General features: G+C 45.0%; 1 protein-coding gene across 1 annotated transcript in view; it reads left to right on the forward strand.

Moving 5' to 3' along the window:
- LOC144752849 (uncharacterized) overlaps positions 1-7,962 on the forward strand; it is a 785,061-nt gene extending 777,099 nt beyond the window's left edge. The window contains exon 15 of the mRNA XM_078640687.1: positions 5,925-7,962. Within this exon, the coding sequence (XP_078496813.1) occupies positions 5,925-6,364 (440 nt within the window). The 3' untranslated portion in view covers positions 6,365-7,962. The remainder of the gene's footprint in view (positions 1-5,924) is intronic.
- The last annotated feature ends 14,332 nt before the right edge of the window (positions 7,963-22,294 follow it).

Genomic DNA, 22,294 nt, shown 5'->3' on the forward strand with positions numbered 1-22,294 from the left:
AATACAGTACAAACAATGTGGGAAGGACCGCAGGGGGCATATTGGCGGAAAAAAACAGGCAGGAAACGAGGCGGGAACAGAAGGAAAAAAGAGGGCACATGGCACAGAATTAAACAGTGGTAAAACCGAAGGAAGAGAAGAATGAGTATTTAGACAACACAACAAAGCACAAAAGCAGCAAAACAGAGCAAGCAGACCTACGGCCAGCCACTGGCCACCAGGGATGAGGTGCAGGTGGTAGCCTGTGGGTGGAAGAGGGCCTCGAACTCGCGGCAGTGCTAGCAGCAGGGAGCAGGGGAACACATATGCAGCAGGTGGTGCGGTTGCAGCGTGGGCGAGCACCCTGCCTGGAGCAGGGTCAAGGGTCGCTCTCCTCACCACGCATTGGCCACCATAAGAAGGGGAGGTGGAAGGGAGGAGCATCTGGGAGGAGGGAGTGGACGAATGGGCGAGCGGGGTGGATTGGCCGCAGGGGACACAGCAGCGGGAAAAACAGGGCAGGAATGGCGCGGGAACAGAAGGCAAAAAGAGGGCACAGAATCCAAGGGGAAGAAGGAAAAACCAACAATTTAATAATTTTAACAGAGGCAAATACAGTACAAGCAAGGGGGGGGCAACAGGGGGCACAGCGGCAGGAAAAACGGGGCAGGAAACAGCGCGGGAACAAAAGTGGACACAGTGCACAGAATTGAACAGTGGTAAAACCAAAGGAGGATAAGAACGAGCAATTAGACAATACAACACACCACGAAAGCAGCAAAGCAAAACAGAGCAAGCAGACCTATGGCCAGCCACTGGCCACCAGGGATGAGGCGCAGGTGGTAGCCTGCGGGTGGAGGAGGGCCTTGAACTAGCGGCAGTGGTAGCAGCAGCGAGCAAGGGAACACCAACGCAGCAGGTGGTGCTATCGCAGCGGGGGGGGAGGCGACCTGCCTGGAGAAGGTTCATGGGTCGCTCTCTGGCCATATGTATGATTTATTTTTGTACTCGATTAAAGCGCTCAATCATTCCATTAGTTTCTGGTTGGTAAAGCACACATTTCTTATGTCATACACCACACTCTTTCAAAAAAGTTTTTATCTCTTTACATTCTAATGGTACACCATTGCCTGTCAGTAGTATTCTAGATATACCTTCCCTTCCAAACACTTCTTTTGAAAACCTCACCACCTGCTCAGGGTCAATCCCTCATGTGAAGAATAATTCAAGCCATCCCAAATACATGTTCATCAAAACTATCAAATATGTTTCACATCCTTCATCATGAACTTGACCAAGAATATCTAATTCAACCTCCTCCAATTGACTTGTTGGATGTTCTCTAATTGACATTAGCTATACTCTAGGTGTCATGGATTTCACAGTCAGGGCACACTGCATGCATTCACTTCTCATTCATCTATCTGTATATCCATACCTAGCCACCAGTATGTCATTCTCAACTTCTCCTTAGTTTTAGACATGCCTCGATCACCAGCAAGGGCTAGTGAAATTATATCTTCCCTCATAACAAAGGGGGGAACACAACTGGTTCTTCTAGAAGTCTGGTTTCTCTAAATAACAGTCCACAACTTTCTGATAACTCATCCTTCACTCCACAAAACATTTTGCTTATTTCATTCTTCTTGTTACCACCACACCCAGTTTTAAATAATTGCTAAACCTCTTGTCAGATTTTAATTTAGATCTCCATCTTTCTTCTGACACAATGGCTGTACCGACTTCACCGACCATTTCGTAATCAGACTGTCATCATTTTAAAAAGCCTTATCATAAGCTTCCTCATCAGAAGGCACTAGCCTAGGTTAGTGTGTCTGCTATGTTGCTATTAAGTCCAGGAATGTATTTAATCACAAAATCTTATTCCTGAAGCGTGATCACCCTCTTGATAGTCCTACTTTAAAATGCATTGTGGTCTGTTGTAATTTAAAATGTACTGCCCCATAAGGAATATTTACTTTTTCTGACAGCACAGAATACTGAAAGTGCCTCTCTTTCTATGAATGAATATTTGTTGCGTTTTCCTTTCAAACTTCTAGACAAAAAATAAAATGGTACGTTCTGAGCTTTGTTCACCTTGCTGTAAAACTGCTCCTAAGACTTTTCCTCAGGGTCAGAGTTCTTTAATTTAGATGCTATAATGAATCATTCCATCACTTCCTTGAACTCTTTTTCACAAGCAGAATTCCAAACACATTATGTTCCTTTCTTTAGCAATGTTCTCATTGTTTAGCACATTTCTGCAAATCCTTTCACAAATTCCCTGTAGTATTCTGCCATACCTAAAAATAGCATTAACTATTTTTTGTTAGACGGTAATTTCAAACTGCATATAGAATGAATCGGATCCGCTTTAGGATTCCTTCCTGAATTTACATTTTTCTAACCTTACACTGAAATTGGAGAGTTCAAGTTTTTCTAACACCTGTTTTCCCTCCAATCATGCTCTTCTATATCTTTTTTCCAAACACTACAATATCATCTTGATATATCCTTACTCTTTTTAAGTCCCTGAATACCTTCTCCAAAGATCTCTGAAAAACAGATGCAGCAGACACCAACCCAAATGTTAACCTTGCATATCTGAAGGTTACATATTGAGTGACGAATGCTGTATGGTCACATGACCCTTCCTCAAGTGTAATGTGGTGGTATGCTGATGTGAGGTCTATGGTGTTAAATACTTTCGCACCACTAAACAATGTGAACCTGTCTGTAATGTTAGGCAAACAATATCTATTCATGACCACACATTTATTAAGCTCGCTGAGGTCTACACACAAACATGAACTACCACTTCCATTCAGGCCTTTAACACAGTAGCAGACCGCTCTATTCCTTGAACGTCTTCAATGCCTCCCTCATTCTTACGTTTTTCTAGCTCTAACCTCATTTCTTCTTCCACAGCAACTGGGACATTTCTCACTTTCCCACACACTGGTCAAGCATTATCAAACAAACATATTCTGTGCTTCTTTTCTTCATGCAAACCAGTCTTTTTTGAAAAACATTAGGGAACTCTGACTTTATATAACTGAGAAACTCACTCTCTAGAGTTTGATGGACATCAATACTATCCAATATAAAATGTTCCATTAACAAAAATGGTAGGATCATTGTTAGGATCAAGCGTAAGTTCCATTTCTCTCTTTTGTATGCATTTCAAAATACTGTCAATCTTTTGTGCAACATATACCTTTGCATTTCTCCAGCGATGCTTATTTTCGACCAAACCCATGGAATATCCTTGTAGTTTGATGGGTTTGCTCCCATAAGCATAAATCTTGATGTCAGGATTCAATAAGTCAACTTTTGTTTTAAGTTTTTCAGTGTAAAATTTCTTTTGAAACGATTGTAATTTTTGCTCCTGAGTCAAACAAAGCTCTTGTATTTTTTCTCTGTTCACACATATACTTTGAATTGGACTGTTGTGTTCATCACTGCAACCTTGTTACACATTTTGCTCACATTCAAAAACTAAATCATAATGTTTTCTACTTTGTGGTCTTCAATTCCTTAAATGTTTCCCTTTACTAAAACAAAATAATTTTATATACATCAGCAAAATGTTCTTTTTTTCTTTAACAAAAATTACATGTTACCTTCGGAGCACATTTTATCATTGGCCATATGTCCTGCCTAGCTGCATATAAAGGGTTTTCCCTGAAAATGTTTCCTCTTTTCTGTCTTAAGGAAGCTTTTCTTTACTGATTTTTTAACTGTTCTGCTTCTTACAAATGCACTAGCATATTTTGTACATTCTCTGTATATTACTTCTAGATACTTGAGGGAATGCTCAATTGTCTTTGCAATTGGTAATATTTCATCAAGAATAGGATCATCTTTTTGACATAATTCTTTGTGCACTGTGTGGGAAAGTTGGTAACCGGTGTGGGAGGTCTCAGTGGTCCTGGTACCAGTCTTCTAGCTCTGGACAGCACACAATGTTTGCTGCCAACCAGAGACACATTTCTGCCCTCCTGCTGTTGAGCCAAGCTCGAGTAGAGGAAGGCAGAACAGTGGGCATCCTGTCACAAGGAGGTGTGACCACCTCCCAGACAGGATTTTGTGTATTAGAGCTGGGTAAGTTAAATTGGCTCCCGCTCTGGCGCAAAACTGGACAAAGGTCATGGGACTAACCTCCTCCTGTCCAGACCCTCCCCTGGGAGGGTCCCCTGAATCTCTCCAACCTTCTGTCGTGGGTACTTAAGGGCTTACCTGGCTGTAGGACCTTAGATTCATCGTGGACAAGATAAAGAACTAAAACCACTACACTTCGACCGTCTGGGCACTCTGGACTTCGTTTGGGCCTGACTTAGTCTTCCTTTCAGTCTGCTGCATTGTCTGTGCCTGTGCAACATACATAATCTGTGCGGGACCTGTGGAGCACCAAAGATACCTGAAGATAATCTCCCTTGGAGTGAAGGAGCCACTCCCCTACATTCGCAGACACCACACCACTGCTGACAAGTCTGCTGATCCTGAGCTCCTACAGACTCCAAAGGGTTCAGCAACCCAGTACTCAGTTTCAGGCCAGAATCCCTTGTGAGGGCTGCAATACCCAAACCCCTGTGCACCACATACTTTTGCAAGTACAAGTGCTTGTTGGTGAGTAGCCCCAACCTCTAGCAAGCAACTTCTCCTGCAAAGATCTTCACTACTTCACACTGAGTGCTTGGTGGCCTGTTGTTTTGTAAAGCTTCTTGAGGCCCTTTTGCGACTCCTGTGCCTCCGGCTGTGGGTCCAATTGGGTCATATTTGCTTTCCTTGGGCTCTTTTGATTATTAGGGCCTGCCGTGACTCCCCTGTACATGGCGAGTCTCCTGGACCTTGCAGGTCCAAACCGTACACTTCCTTGACCTCCTGCATGGGTTGCCTTTGCCAAGGCTTGTTGTTGCTCCCGCCAGACACCGACCCCTCAGCACTTGACAGCCTTTGTGGGACAGTTCGCACCCGGCTCCTGGTCCTCCTTGACATTGCCTGGTCCCCACAACTTCAGAGTTAAGGTCACGCTCAACTATCCTGAAGCACCCAACTTCGGTGGGCATTCGTCTACTGAGCCCATGGTCACACCCAAGTGACCCAGACTCTGTCCCCTCTGCTTTCAGGTACTTCTCAACTAGAATCCACATTTGGATTCCAACTGCCACTTTCTCCTCTTCCAGCAGCAGCACTTTCTCGAATTCCTCCATTGGGTTCCACTGCGGTTACATACACCACTTCACATCTATGCACTCGGCTTCCCTGGGAAAGGTAACTTGGGTACTTTGTTATCAATGGATGGGGTGGCTCTCCAACCTTCTGCCTTCCAAGGGGTTTCTTTGAAGTCAACTGGGAAGGGTCCTTAAACTTTAAAATTCCAACCGCGACTTGCACATAGTCTTGCACGGAGCACACAGTCGTGTTCTCACACTGCACACACACTCCATGGGATCACTATCTACTCACGTTGGGTGGTTCCCCACCTGGACCCACCGCTCTTACATGCTGCGGCCGTGGCTGCTGGAACCAAGAAAGATAATGCTTCTTTTTTCACGCAATAAGTGCATTTTGCAGGGGGAACCCCTCAAGGTTCATTTCATCACTGACCTTAAGGGGCTAAAGAAGACTAGCATTAGTGTTTGGTTCCCAAGCCTGCTATGCCAGTAGCAAATGAATAGGCACGTCTGTAGCCCTTCCACCTTTGTCCCACTTAAAAAGCTTGCTTTCTGTGGCCTGCACCTGCACCTGCAGCCTGAGGAATGAGCTTAGCTGTCCCACTGGCATGATGATAAGATTGGAGGTAATGTTAATCCTTGAACTGCAGGGTCACTGAGATGATATGGTGGAGAATGTATAGAAAAGTGAATTCAGAAGTGAGAACATCATGCGTATAATGAGCAGAAGCATTTTAATTGCGTTTTCCTGTATGTTTTCATTTTTAGATCGCAAGGAAATGCGTTTAAGCCCCTGTTTCTCCCGTGGGTTGATTTGCTCCCCGAGGGGGATCTCCTTCCAGTTTATCAACGGGGGGTACTGGAGCTCAACGCCGACAGGAATCCAAGAAACCGCAGAGAGAAACTACACAGCCTCATTCCAGGTGTGCCGGGTGGATGGCGGGAAAGTTCAAATTACTGATTATAAAGGCGACGCCCTTGGTATCGACCCATCTGACAAGCATAGCACCGTCAGGGTGCCCAAAAAAGCGAAGCCGCTGCTCTCTGACTTTGACCTTTACTATCAACAGGATAAGATGGGGTTTAAGGCGTCCAATGGGAAGTTTGCATGTAGAGTATACTACACCAAGGACAAATCCAAAATAGAAGCTGTAAACGCCAGCATGGATGAGAACTGCCTTTTTAACCTGGTCGGGGCTGATGTCTAGGGCCCATTTTTGTTGTTAGGGACAGCATATGAAATGTGCTCCCAGTAAAAAAGCTAATGAACACTCAGCATTATTCAGGAAAATATAATAGAATGAAAAAAGATAAATAAATGTTTCATTTTCATTTTCCTACTGCATCAAATACCATAGTTTAGAATCTTTGTAGAGATACTGAATTTAGAATATACGCAATTGTACCAATTCCAGTCATAATATGGGAACGAAGTAAATAAAGCATTTGCACATTTGCAATCACATTGTTGTATTTTAAAAAAAATAAAAATATGTTTATTTTGTGGCAGCCAGTTCTTTCAGTAAGTGTAATGCTGAAATAAGTGCACAAGAATATAGAACCCACCATCTTTCTTGAATGTTCTGATTTGAAATATCATTATTAAAGTTTTTTTTAGGTTTGGAATTAGCAAAGGTATGACAAGAGATTTCACGGACTCTGAATACATATGGTTAAAAAACAACACTTTTTTGCATTACACCCATTGTCATAGCTTGAATCCATCTGTCATGCCACTGTGGCAATTCCCACTGTTCGTCATCCCACGCACCATTCTACAGAGAGTGTGCTGTTGTGATAAGACACCACGCAACTGTATTTCCTCAAGTCCTTAGTCCACATATTTATTAAGCGCCAAAGCAGTGAATGAAAGAATTAGTGTTTTACAGAGGGGACTGCTACCCACAGATGGAGATACGTTTTAGAATATTTACTAAATGTTAGATAAGGAAAGATTAAGATGCTGCGACAGATGGAATTGCAATAGTCCAACCCGGATAGGATAGTTATTCCATCAACCTGGCACATACAGAAACCATGTACACTTCTTTCTCTTTTTCCTCCACTTCTCTTCACTCCCTTCTTTAATCTTCACTACCTAACTTAATAAGACTGTAACATACCATACCAAGCATTTGCAATGCAATAAATCTCACCTTCACACGAGTGTGAGCGATTGGCATTGTAAATGACAATGCCTTTTATTTAGGTTTTTGGTTTTAAAACATAAATAAAAGTCATTTTCAATTACAATAATAATAATAGCTTAAACTCTCACCAATGCGAGACCTATTGCATTGCAATAAAGGGCCTTCTCGGCCGCTTGTTAGATTGTAAATATCAAAGTAGAGACCGGCCTGCGACGTCTTCAAAGCAGTGATAAATAGTGCATTGAAGAAGATGTATAAGTGCTGTAAATTGCACAGACACAATGTGTGAAGTGAGAGTTACTTATGATCTCCGCTATAAACACTGACAATGTGCTCAAACACCTTTCGCTCTGTGATTACACTGTCGCAGCTCAGGAGGAAGAGGGGGGGAGTATTTCCTGCCCTCTCTGTGATTTGAGTATGCAGTGTGGCAGTGTGTAATGTAATTACTATCTTTAGTCTAATACCAACACTCCAGATGTAGTAGGGCCCTCGCTTCACCTCCTGGTGCAGGGCGGGCTGTACTTTATGGCAGGCATGGAGGGGGGAGGGAAGGATGTTCTTGGCTGCAGCTCCGGCCTCGTACAGTGCCCCTGCTATTACTAGTGAGCGAGAGGCGCTGAGGTGGTGGTATTGGTATTGGTGGTGTTGGTATTGGTGGTGGTACTGGTATTGCCGGTATTTGTGGTGGTATTGGTCATGGTGGTATTGATGGTGGTGGTGGTATTGGTGGTGGTGGTATTGGTGGTGGTGGTGGTGGCATTGGTGGTGGTAGTGGTGCTGGTAGTGGTTGTGGTATTGGTAGAGATAATGGTGGTAGTGGTGGTATTGGTGGTGGTGGTACTGGTGGTGGCGGTATTGGTGGTGGTACTGGTATTGCTGGTATTTGTGGTGGTATTGGTCATGGTGGTATTGATGGTGGTGGTGGTATTGGTGGTGGTGGTATTGGTGGTGGTGGCATTGGTGGTGGTAGTGGTGCTGGTAGTGGTTGTGGTATTGGTAGAGATAATGGTGGTATTGGTGGTGGTGGTGGTATTGGTGGTGGTGGTATTGGTATTGGTGGTGGTATTTGTGTTGGTGGCATTGGTGGTGGTAGTATTGGTGGTGGTATTAGTGGTGGTGGTATTGGTCGTGGTGGTATTGGTATTGCTGGTGGTATTGGTGGTGGTGACACTGGTATTGGTGGTGGTACTGGTATAAGCTTTCTGTTCCATGAATATATTGCAGCCCCATTGGCTGAAGATACACGAATACTGCAACAAATGTATTAGTTATAAATATCAAAACGTTATAATAGTGTATGTTTTAAGACTAGACTAGATTACCTCCCCAAGGCTCCTTTCCTGCAGTCACACAGCCACCCAGACTCTTTGCACTCTGAAGATCTGCACTTTGCACAGACTTTTTTTACGCTCTTTATCAAGCTTTGTACTGAAATCCATTTATTTCCCTTGCTAGAATCTATGCGTACCTCTTGATTTCGAACTCTTTCTGGGTTCACGATACATTTCTCGTTTTGATATTTTGACTAGGGAATTACCTTGTATGGAACACGCTTTATGCTAAATGTTATGTATTGTATTGAATAAATAAATAATGCTTAATAAAGACATACTTACTAAAGATCTCTAAACTCACATCTAATTCATCATGGACTCTGAAAATTGATTATTTAACTGTGATGAGTAATTTGATTGTTTTGTGCTGCTTCTGATTAATTCTTACCTGCTTTAAAGATCCGGAGCCTTTGGCCCGGCAAGAGAAGAGCTTTTGTTTTACAAGTATGCTGAGATACACTTCCTGATGCTAAACCACATATTTATTAAGTGCCAAAGCAGTGAATGAAAGAATCAGTGTTTTATAGAGGGGACTGCTACCCACAGATGGAGATACGTTTTTGAATATTTACAAAATTTTAGATAAGGAAAGATTAAGATGGTGTGACAGATGGAATTGCAATAGTCCAACCTGGATAGGATAGCGAATTAGATTAAAGTTTTCCACCAATCCTTAGACAAAAGAGGGATGGCATTTTTTCAGAATAAAAATGCTTGTAGTAACAGCCTTCAAGATTTGGTATTGAAAAGTAAGGGAGCTGTCAAAAATGATGCCTAAGTTGTGGGATGAGGATGAGGAAAGAGGAGAGATACCTAATGAACAAGGCCACCAATTAGATTCCCATGTAAGCAGATTGTGGAAAACCAGCACGGAATATTTCAACACCAGAGAATTTGTATTCCTCCAGTCCACAATTTGTTTGCATTCACTGCTTAAATCAAGACTTGATGGCAGAGAAATCAGCTTCAAATATGAAGATCAGTTGAACATCATCCGTGTATAAGAAATAGATGAAGCCGAAAGAACCAATAATGTTAGTGAGAGGTGTGACGCACAAATAAAAAAGTGTGGGGTCCAAGACTGAGTCCTGAGGAACCCAACATGTAGCTTTAGAGAAGTCATTTTAGAATGGTGAGACATGCACAGCTTGGTTTCTGTTGAACAGAAAGAAATTAAACCAGTCAATCGCACAACCTCCCACCCAATCCTCCTGAAGACTGCAGAAGGGTGTAGTGTGAGACTATTTTGAAGGCAGCAGATGTCCACCAGTAAGACGAGAATAGCAGAGTTTCTAGCGCTAAAACATGATCTGGTTTTATTTACACCGGTGTCTAAAACTGACTTGGTATTATAACCAGGTTGGATGGGTGTCAAAATAGTTGGAGTTTTAGAGAAAGGTTTACAATTTCTCCTTTACATATGACACCAGAATCTTATAGGGGCCTGGAAGCAAGGACATAGTTCTGTATTTTGAGTGTAGCTATCGGTGGGCCTTGAGCTTCTTTAAAAGAGGACCACAAAGGCCTGCTTCCATATTTTCGGGACTATTCCCAGGGCCGGAAAAAGTTTTAAAAGAAGAGAGAGCAAAAGCAATGTGTGCAGACGAAAGATGAGGAAGTTCGGCCAGATAAAGGCGAGCCAGATATAAGCAAGAATTATTTATTGTAAATGAAAGATTCAACAACACGGTCAAAAGTAGCAAACAGTAAAGAGTTTGTGGAAGGAATGTTCAACAAATGTGGCTGTATAGTACTGTCCTTGAAAGTGTACAAGAGGTTTCTGTTTTTAGCAATAAAAATACATTCACATACATTGTTATAGAGAATTTGAAAAGTTACGCAAGATGACTGGCAACATTTACGATTTTAAAAGAGATTTAAATATATCAAAGGCTGACTAGATTTTGTTATGAGTCTGCTTAATTGTGAGGTAATAAAAATTGGACTTGGCAGAACATTTCTGCTATTTCAGTGACTGGCGATGGTAAGATTTAGCTGCGGGTTGATAAGATGTTCTCCAAGTACGCTCACGTACTTTCCATATCTGTTTACTCTCCCATAGCAGTGTCCCACTTCCCAAACAGCATGCCAATGGCTTTGCCATAGTAGCAAAAAGCAGTTGGGACAGCACTGTGCATCCCTCATCCCACTTCATAGCCTCTAATAGAATTTGACCTGTGCTGGCAGCAACGAAGGCCAAGCCCCAACCCCAGCTACATATTATAAATTATCGCAAAAAGGTTTTGACACTGCTGCGTGTCAAATGCATCAGGTTGGGTATCCAACAGATACTCTAATATTTGTATTAATCTCCTTATATTTATGGTGGTGTTGGACCCCGAAATTAACCTACTTTGATCAGGGTAGATCAGTGCTTGCATTAGCAGACACAATCTAGTTGCTGGCATTTTGCTAAGCACCATATAAGGATATTGGGGGATGTGGCCAAGATGGCGGCGGAGTAGCAGCGTTTCTACCGAGCGCTGCTCGCTGTGGTGGGGTGAAAAGCATCCACACGCAATTCTGGCCCGTGTTTGTTGGTATTTGTAGCGTCTAACAAGTGAAGGAGTGCCTGAGCAAGGTGAGGTCCCCCAATCCTTTGGTGATCTCACAGAAGCACTCCCCCGAGTTAAACGAGTGTGGTGTGGCGGGCTGAGGCCAGGATACATGGCGTGGCCCACTCAGAGCTGAGTGGAGGTGCTTGGCTGCCTTGCTTTAGAACGCCGGAGGGCTGTGAAAGCCCTTTGAAGCAGCCGGCCTGCATCAGTGCGCTCCTTGGCCGGCGCTGAAGCAGCTACGTGTCACGGTATCCTGAGGGGGGCGATACAGATGGAGGGCGGGCCTGGCACTGCGGAGGAGGCTGTAGTATCCTGTCGGTAATCCCCACCTGCCGCAGACAGTGCTCGAGACATGGATCGGTGTCTAGCTGTCCCCGCAATCCCTGTTGGCAGCGTCCTGGGGCCTGACCGCCCTCTGGGTAGCTCGCGGGCCAGTGGACGGAGACGCACATCTCCAGCATGGTGGCAGGGCCTGGTACCGCAGCCTGAGTCCGCACTGGCAGATATGAAACAGGTCAGAGTGGAGATGCAGGAGCCATGAATGGTGATCATCGGGAAAAGGAGATCACCAAGCAAACCCGGAGCTGTTGGAGCTTAAAGACCGCTACGGGAAGCTGTTTCTTCGACTAGAAGACCTCGAAAACTGCTCCTGAAGATCCAATCTCTGCATTAAGGGGGTTCCTCTCCTCGCCGATGGGGGTAAGCTGGAGGACTGGGTGATCTGGCTCTTCAAACATGTGGCACCACAGTTAGCGGAGAAAGAAATCATATTGGATCGCACCCACCGAGCGGGGAGACCGGCTCGAGACCTGGGACAAAACCAAGATATCCTCACATGTCTCCACTCTTTCCAGCAGAAAGAGATCATAATGGTGGCCACCAGACACAGAGCGACCATTGCCTACGAATGCCTCCAGATTGGCATTTACCAGGATTTGTCTCCACTCACCCTCCAATGCCGTAAAGCCCTGAGCCAGCCACGGCCTTCCTACAAGACAAAGGAATTCACTATTGTTGGGATCCCCCTTCTGTTTGTCTTTCATCTGGGACCAGGTGACCTACTCAGTCTGCTCTCTTTAAAGAGGCACAAGAAGTACTGGGCCTGGATCTGACCAAAGATGAGGCTCCGAGGGCCACTGAAGGAAGTGCCGCCATGCTCGGCAAGTTAAAGACCAGCGGCCGAACCAGGAACAGGCGGGTGAAATTCTCCACCTCCTCCAAACCCACTGCCACGGAAAGCCAGAAAGAGCAGGAGGAGCTAATGCAACAGATCCAACACAGAGAAGGGTGGGTGGATGCCCCAGACGCTGCAGAGTAGAATGCAAATTGCGCTCTTCTGCTGAGATTTTAGGCATGAGCCCAGACCAGAGATGACGGCAACCAGCTCCGGAAAGGGGAGTTCCACATCGCTGTCAAGATGTCAGACCGTCGGACACATGGACCCAAGCACTACAGTGCGAGTATTGCCGATCTGTTGTAAATTTTTGTGTTAACACTTTATCTCTCTTTCCTCCTTTCTCTTCCATCTTTTCTCTTCTATCCTCTTGAGAAGGGGGTAAGCCACCGAGTACAGTGGAGGGTGTGGCGTGGGAGGGCACGAGTTGGGGCAAATTGTTGGGGGCGGCTTGATAAGGTTGGGGCAGGGCTGGGGGACGGGTAGCTGCTTTATCAGCAGACAACGTCCACTATCACTCTGCTACTCTCTACCCGAACTAATGTCACTAGTTAAACTTAACATCCTGAGCCTTAATGTGGGAGGCCTTAACTCCCCAGTGAAGCGGCGGGCAGTGCTCACACTTCTGAAAGAGTCAGGTAGTGACATGTGCCTGCTTCAAGAGACACACCTTTTACGAGCTGACTGGGCGCGACTCCGCTCTGGGTGGTTCAATAGACAATTCTTCTCCTCGGGGGATAAGAAGGCAGGGGTAGCCATCTTACTTGCTACTCACTTTAGCGGTCAGGTGGTGGGCTCTCACATACAGGTCCCAGGTAGGGCACTAGCTATTAGGGTACTACTAGGCCCTCACACATACACTACTGCGTCTATCTATGGCCCAAATGAGCGACAGGAGCAGTTCTTCATCGCTACATTAGACGCTATCCTGACCACTCTGGATGTGGACTTGGTTCTGAGGGGCGATTTCAGCATCACACATGACGCACAGCAGGACTGCTCCATCCAGCGACAGGGCCATTCTGGGGTGCTCTCCGACTCCATGAGACAGAGGCTGATGGATTTAGGGTTGATAGACGTGTGGAGGCAGCTCGACCCGACAGCTAGGGAATACACAGACTTTTCAGAGGCGCACCAGACATACGCTACTAATGCCTCAACAGGGACAGCAGCCCTGTTGGATCACTTCCCAATCCGGCTCGAGGTGGCTGTTCGAGGGGGCTCCAAAGCCGTGGGCAGTGGAGACTTAACGATAATCGACTTGGTTATAAGGCTAATCTCAAGGCCATTCAGGAAACAATCACATTGTATCTTGAGATTCATAAGGATGGGGATACCTCAGATGCCACCCTCTGGGACACATTGAAAGCTGTCGTCCGAGGGCGCTATATAGCGATAGCAGCGGGGGTCAACAAAGACAGAACAGAGAAGAGGGGGATGTTGGAGGCCCAGGTCAAGGAGTTAGAGGGGGTGCACCATAGGACAGGATCCGTCCAGGTCAGGAGACAGCTCAATGCCACTAGAAAGCAGCTGAAGGCCCTCGATAGTGATAGAGCGGAGTACTTACTCTTGCGGGACAAACAGCAATATTACACCGGCATTAACAAAGCGGGGAAACTTCTGGCGACCCTGCTGCGAGTGCAGAGAGCCGCTCGCAGGATCGGGCAACTAAGAGACCCTCGGGGGGGATCTTAAGCTGTGATGCGGACATAGCGGGCCGCTTTGAATCCTTCTACACTGAACTTTACAGTGCAAAGACCTAGACCCTGAAGCCGGCAGGCGATATATATTAGACGTCCCGGTAGCTTCTCTCCCACATACGGATAGGCACCAATGAAGTTCTGAGGGCCATATCCGGCCTTCCTTCAGGGAAGGTTCCAGGGGAGGATGGGTTCTCTGCCAACTTCTATAATTCCTTTGCTCGAGAACTGGCCCCGGTGTTGGTCCGACTTTTCAATTCCTTTAGCGTCACAGGCAAGGTGACTTCGACTATGACTTTGGCGGATGTGGTCGTTATCCCAAAACCAGGGAAGGACTCCATGGAATGTGCTTCCTATCGTCTCATCTCGTTGCTAAACGCAGACCGTAAGATCTTCACGAGCATCTTGGTGCGTAGATTAGCTCCCCACATGCAGGGGCTGATAGACCGCGACCAATCGGGTTTTATCCCAGAACGCGACTGCAGTGATTGTACTTGTCGGATGTGCCATTTACTGGACAAGCCCTAACGTATGCCTGATCAAAGGAGAGAGTGAGGACTAGGTAAGCCAGTCCGGATCCCCAGTTTATATGTGGTTTATCAATAAGGACTAGCTAGAATTATGAGACTCAGTTATGTACGTTTAACCGGTAAACCATTGGGTTTGATAATAAAGCCCTCACCCACCAACCTAGTTGGTGGCATGCTTCATCATCGGGCCCACCACAGTGACACCTAGCGTGTCCCGGGTGTGCTTCAACGCCAGAGTTACTGCGGAGCTGGTATAATTGCTGAGTGTGCAGTGTAGTGAGTGAGAAAGTGAAAGTTAAAAGGCTATACAGTGGGTCCCAGTACCCGAGGGTAAGATAGATTTACTTTATTTACTGGGCCCCTGTTAGCGGATAAAAAGGCGGTCGGACGTTTCTTGGAGAGTTTATGACTTCCTACGTCCAGTGCGGTCTACATGTTTCAGCCAGGCCTTAAAAACTGGCTTTCCTTAGGACCAATGAGTATGTGATAAAGTGCAGTTAAATGATACTAGATTATAGTGTTAGTGTTATTTTAAAATGTGTCGCACTCCCTAAAGTGCGTCTATATGTAGAGGGGGATTCCCTCATGCTTTTAACAGGCTAGTATCTGTAAAAGCCTCCTTGGGTCACTTGGCAGAGAAAAAGACCGGAAATGCCGTTCTGGTTCCTACTTGGACCTGTCGTCCTTCTGCGGTGCCCGAAAAAAATGGATAAACCACAAGCCCTAACGTACCCAGACGCCTACAGTCCTCCTGTCGGTTGATACCGGGAAGGCTTTCGACCGAGTGCATTGGCCGTACTTACAAAAGACGCCACGCAAATTCAGGGCCAGTGACTGCTTCCTACAGTGGGTGGACTGCATCTATGCGGACCCTCAGGCACAGATTAAAGTGAACGGGGTCGCCTGGAGACCGTTTTGCAGTCGGAGGGGAACGAGGCAGGGGTGCCCGCTGTCACCCTCCTCTTTGCATTATATATGGAGCCCTTTGCAGAAAGAGTCTGCCACCACCCGGGAATCTCCAGGATCAAAATGGGAGACAGAGTCCACAATATCTCTTTATATGCACATGATGTGGTCCTGTTCCTAACCCACCCAGAGCTCTCACTGGTGCCCTGGTGGAGGAGTTGGAGCTGTTTAGCCTGGCCTCTGGATTTAAGGTCAAGCTCCATAAAACTCAGGTGTTGAGCCTGACTCTACCGTAGGCTGATAAGTTGGCGCTGTCTTCGAGATTTCCTTTCAAATGGGCTACAGAAGGCATCCAGTCCCTGGCCTTACAGATGTTCCCTACAGTCTCCAAAACCGAGTAAGCCAATTATGCCAGCCTACTAGTTGGGATTTGAAGGGAGCTCACGAGCTGGAAGAGGCATGCCCTGTCCTGGCTTGGCAGATTCGCTGCCATCAAAATGGCCACACTCCCATGGATACTATATGTAATCCAGGATCTACCACTTAGTCCCTCTCCTAACGTACTGACACAACTGCCAAAACTCCTCTGCACCTTTATCTGGAGGGGTAAGAGACCGAGAATGGCCCGTCAACGGACATAGCTCAAACAGGGAGACGGGGCCTGGGGGTCTTGTGTTTAGAACGGTACTTCCAAGCTGCACAACTCTGATACATACTTGAATGGTGTAAGTTAGAGTCGGAAAAGCATTGGTGCTTCATAGACAGCGATTGCGGGCATGCACATCTGGAAGGTCCTGTGGCACCCTCGAAAACACACCCCATGTGGAGTCTATTTATCACCAATCCTGCGAGCCACCATGGCAGTCTGGGACAGAGTACAGGTACCACATGGCTTATCCACCCCAATCTCACCCCTGGCCCCTTTTATAGGAAACCTCGATTTCCCGCCGGCAGCCACTGGGAATGGTTTTCTCTTGTGGCAAGAAGCCAACTGTAAACGTATAGGGGATTTGTATGATGTGCAAGGGGTGATGGAGTTCTCCAGCCTTGAGGAGCGTTACGGTTTTCCTAAACAAGCATACTGGCAGTATCTGTCCCTTCCTCATTGGGTCACCCAACCGCAGGCTCACACAATTCGAGAAATGGTACATCACTAAGACATCAGACAAATGACTGCTGTCGAACATTTACGCCTTTTTAAATACCCCCAGATGGACTAACAAATCCCCCGTGCAGAGTAGGTGGGAGGCTGAACGGGAATACAAGTTTTCCCCTAAGGAGTGGGGCGATATTGTAGACAGAGCCAGGGCAGCAGCTTGTAGTACAGCAGGTAAAGAGATGTTCTTAAAGATCACCTACTATTTCTATTACATCCCTGAACGACTACTTAAGTGGAAGCCAGGAGGAACAGGGCTCTGTTGGCGAATCTGTGGCCAGTTGGCATGCTCACCAACATTTTATGGGCTTGCCCGAGAATACAGGACTTTTGGGGGGCGATTCTCCAGGACGTAGGCACAATCTACCACACTGATCTACCAAGACTCCCCACATTTACACTTCTTGGGGTTCTGAATGCTTTGATGTATTTGCTCAAATCTGGGAGAGGTAGAGCGATAGCGCTGGCACTGGGGGAGGCCAAACAGGCATTGCTGGCTAAATGGGGCAAGGCAGAGGTTGTATCTCATCTGGATTGGTTATATAAGTTGTGGGAACTCCTGGGTATGGAAAAGATTACGGCTGGCCTTACACACTCTCTCCCTAAGTTCGAGAAAACATGGAGGTCCACCATCGAATTTCTGTCTAATGAATTTACGAAACTTACATGTCTCAAATATCTCAGAGGGCTACTCCTCACTAGCTCCAACCACCCACAGACCTAAGTACGATGGGTCATGTCCCACCTCGTTCGCCTATTGCCCATTCGCCTGGCTCAACTCACACTCGTTTTAGGGATAGCCTCCATTGCCTTTCCTCTTCTTTCTTACTTTCTTCCTTGTCTCTGTTTCCTTTTTCCTCTCAGTTTAAATGCAAGTTCCCCACCGGCCGGTGGATGTGGGTGGTGGCTATTGTTATGCTTATCCCTGCTTTAAAATAATAAAAATATTTAAACCATAATCAGGGCATTGATTTGGTCTGTGTGATGCTGGTCCTGTTTTTTTCCTACCCTGCTTAGGAAGAGATACTATCTCTCCCACTCCAAGACTTGAGAGGAGGCTGCACTCCTTTCTTAGTTTTATATACCTCATCCAGAGCCAGAACTATCTGGTCCACATATGCAACATACCATTCTGTCTGGAGACCATCCATACATAGCCAGAAACTATTCTTCTAATCGCTGCTCTGACACCATGCTCATTGATATTTTTCTCTAGCGATTCCGACTAATCTAGGCTTACAATATTATTAATGGCCATCTTTTGTAGGTAAGCATGCGCTAACTGTTTCCCTGCATCACCTGCGAGGAAAAAGTTATTCAGCAAAAGTAACGTTTATCGCCCTCTGAATATACACTATGTCATTGTCCCCTGTAATCCACAAATAACAGTTCCTCTATTGTCAGGGTTTGCCAGTCAGGAAAGTAGTCTCCCTCATTTGTCATGTTATTCATGGTCATGAACCCTCATCAAATATGGTTTGCAATCAAAGCATCTTAATCTCTCCAACCGGTGTGCTAGCCATTCTTTCTCTTCCACTAGAGGTGCCTGCTATTCTCAGTTGTTTGGGCACCTCATTTTGAGATCCCCTAGTAACATTGCCTGCTTTTCAGTATTGCAGAGTAGCGTTGGTCTAACCCCTATCATTGTTTTAATAGGGTGGGCACACACTACTGAATGAAGGCATCTCATTCGATGAGGCAGTGCCCTTAATTTGGATTGTCTCCCCTGATGAGTGCCAAACACCTGGTCCTAAAGTGTCCACTTTCAGTTTCCAAGTAGAAATGGTTGCTCCAAGTCTGGTAGTCTGGTCCATACCATTCTCAAGAGGGATGGGTTATCCGTTGAGAGCAATCAGACAGATAATCTGAATGCCCCCGTCTGATGTGTTCAAGAGCAGCAGAAGAATGTATCTAGTCTGACATGTAGGTCTTGTATGCCCGAGTAATAGGTGTACTCTTTGATATGTGAATAAAGCACTCTGCATTAGTCTATCAAATGCCATCACTACACCCAGGTATTAAATGGTTGCAGTGAAAATCACCTGCAGCAATCATCGGGTATTGCGTTAAGTCTGAGAGATCTACCATTATTTCTTCTAAGACTGTAGTTTGGTCTGCCTTGTACGGGGAAACAACTTTTACAACGCACTACCATTACAACGAAACTTTTACAACGCAAGAACCCTAACATCGCGTGCCATTACAACGCAACCATTACAACGCATGACACTACAACGCATACCGCTACAACACATGTTATTACAACGCATACCATTGCAGCGCATACCATCACAACACATAGTACCCTTACACTATCCAACACTTACCCTACTGTTGCACTCCCTGGAGTTAGAATAGTAATTTTTACCCCTACACTATCCAATACTTACCATACATGCAATGTAATGGTATGCGTTGTAAAGGTATGCGTTGTAAAGGTAGTATGCATTGTAATGGAATGCGTTGTAAAGGTAGTTTTTAAAAATTAGTTGTAATGGCATGCATTGTAATGGACTGCATTGTAATGGATGTTGTGTTGTAAAAAATGTGTTGTAAAGGTATGCATTGTAAAAGTATGCGTTGTAACGTCATACATCCATTGTGAGCATAGATGTTTATGGGAGCAATGTCTGACTCAGGACTGAACAAACCCAGGTCATATCCATATAAGTATCCCCTTGGCATAAGCTGAGTAACCAGTTTAATAAAGTTGCCCCCTTCACATTTATGTAAAGCCAAGCCCTCTACATATATTACATGGGTCTCTAAAAGAAAGCAACGTGAACTCCTCACATTTTGATGTAATACTAGTTATGTTATGTTATGTTAAAAAGAATTTGTTACCGCGCACGGTCACCAATTGGTTTCATGGCACTCAGGTTCTTATATAGTTTCACTGCATTATTGAGCTCCTCACATTCCACATGAGATTTAAAATTTTAGCTATTCGCTGCCCATTGTGTGATAGGAGGCATGGCCTTTTCAGCCTCTAAAGTTCCCTTTGTTTTCTTTCAATTATAAACCTTTGGCATTAAGATGGTCTGCATCACTTCCCTGCTTGTGATTTCTCACTCAAGATCCCAACTTCACTAACTTTATAAGCCAACAGATGTTCTGGAGGATCACTTCAGCCGTTATTTGGTTTATCCTAGAATTTCGGGACTGCTCCGAATCGAAGTTTGATACTTCTGCCATCTCATAGTGTCACCTACATTTGTGTCATACTGAATCGAAGCCTCCACAGCCATTGCTCTCTCTATCTTGCTGCACTGGTTGTTGCAATGGTTGTTCATATACTCTTCTTCTGTTCCTTGTGGCTCTCCTTCATTTTCATCACAACTTACCTGTTCCACGGTGTACATTCACTGTGGCTGTATAAGTCTCTGTCAAAACCCGGACCTCTTTAGGGTCGGTGAAGAGTTGGTCTGTCAGAACTTTTAACCTGGGTGGGATCATGAGAACATACCTCGGCCCCATCTCTCAAAGTCTTCACTTAACCTCTATACAAGGGGCTCATTGTTGCTGGACAGCATTATTTATTTATTTATTGAAAAGTTTTCTATAGCGCGAACATGACCCTTGGGTATCAGAGCGCTTAACAACAAATGGAGCAGGTTAAAAAACACAACATATATAATATAAAATATGACTGTAAAGAAATTAGTTCGGATTATTTCCATATCGGGATAAATAAGGACCGGTACATGTTTAAACACAAATATATAATGCTCTGCGGTCTGTAAGGGACTAATTATAATATATAGATGTATTAGTTCTTTCATTAATATTATTGTTTTTAGTGACTTTTCTTTAGGTCACTATCTTCTCCAGACCCAGGGTTGGCATCGTGCCGATCGCTGGTATCATCATATCGTTGGTGAATTTCTATATATTTCCCTAGTTATTATCTAATAATAATCATCTCAGTGCCAAGTCTTAGATGGTGAATAGTCTTGCCTATGGAAGGAACTTACTCATAAGAAAGATCTTAGTTTCCCTCTTAAATGTTGCAATGTTTGTAATTTTTCTGATGCTTGGGGGAAGAGAGATCCAGATTCTGGGGGCCGCTCCTGTGAACGCCCTCTCATAGGTTTTTTTCTTCCTGAAGATAGGTGGTCGCAGCAACAGATCTTTGGCACTCCGGGCAGGTCTGTTTCCTCCTGAAATTTCTATTTTCTGGGCGAGGTATCTCGGTGTGTTGTAATGAATCACTTTATGGGTGATACATGCCATTTTTAGCTGTATTCTCGCTTCGTAAGGTAGCCAGTTAAAAGCCTTCAGGTGAGGGGAGATATGGTCAAATGTCCTCGTTCCTGTAATAAGTCTTGCCGCTGCATTGAGGCATGCTTTTAGTGGTGCTGTGGAAATTTTTGGTAGTCCTGCTAGCGTTGTACACCCATATTTGATACTCGAGATAACCAGTGATTGCACTGCTAGTTTTAGATCCGTCTCTGTTAAAAATGATGTAATTTTTCTTAAGTAGTTCAGATGAAAAAAGGCGTTTTTTGCCATTATTTTAATGTGGGTTTTCATGTCTAGGTTCTCATCCAGTGTGATTCCAAGTGATTTCGCCGAGTCAACTAGTGTGGGGGTGCAATTTAACGCTGTAATCATTTTGGACCATTCCTTCACTTCTGATTGATTCTGGTAAAGCATTGGTAAAGTCCGGGAAGATCATAACTTTACTACCACTGTAGTGTAGTTCCGATAGTACCCTTTCATGCAGGATCTACGCTGTTTACGGATAACATATACTGTGGGCTTGGTGGCAAACTGAGTCTGTACACCCCCATCGAATATGTTAGCCTATGTTTTCGCATTAGCTAGCTTGCAGTGCTACTAGAATCTCCTGTTATCAGAGAGATTAGTTTTGCAACTTCAGAACATAAGAACCTCAGACGCGTGGAAACAATATACTACTTTTCACCCAGTCAATCGTGCTTGCTTGTTTTGCTCTCAGAGAGATACACAGAAGAAACAGTTGAGCGTGTTTACAATAAGAATTAATTGTACCGTAGTTCTACTCATGAAAAATAAGTGTGCTGCTACAACTGTAACAGCAGCAGAGCTATAGAACCAGAAGTACAGTGAATAAAAAGGAATAGTATGGTTCTACGATTTTGCAATAGTTGTGAACACACACATGAATACAAAATGCATTTATAAAATAAAGTGCGTACTCCTAAGATGCCTGTCTAGATGTACCTAAGTGTACCTAGCATGTGAGTAGGTGCTACAGAGCCTAAGCCTAAGAGCCAAGATTCCCAACAGGCTTTAGTTGAACTCCCATACCTGAATAATGAGACTGTGGGACTTTGTCCTGGACTTGAGTTGGACACCCCGCAAGGGATCGTCAGTCCACTGTCAGCTGGAGCGATCACATGCCAGAGCCGCGGGGTCTCTGGTCAGTGTGTCGGCCTTGAAGTCTTGATTCTCTCCTGCTTTCTGATAGCATGAGGTACTGTATTTATACAGTCTATGTGCACATGTTTCCCATTGTTCAGTATGAGCATGATGTTGAGGATTAAACCTTGTGCGTCGATGAGAGCGGTGAAGTGGACCTCCTGGAGAGGGTACTCATAAATTATTCATATGTGCTAAGGATGACGTCTTAGCAATATCGATTG

Source organism: Lissotriton helveticus, chromosome 5_1 (assembly GCF_964261635.1).
Source record: "Lissotriton helveticus chromosome 5_1, aLisHel1.1, whole genome shotgun sequence".
In the NCBI taxonomy this organism is placed as follows: Eukaryota; Metazoa; Chordata; class Amphibia; order Caudata; family Salamandridae; genus Lissotriton; species Lissotriton helveticus.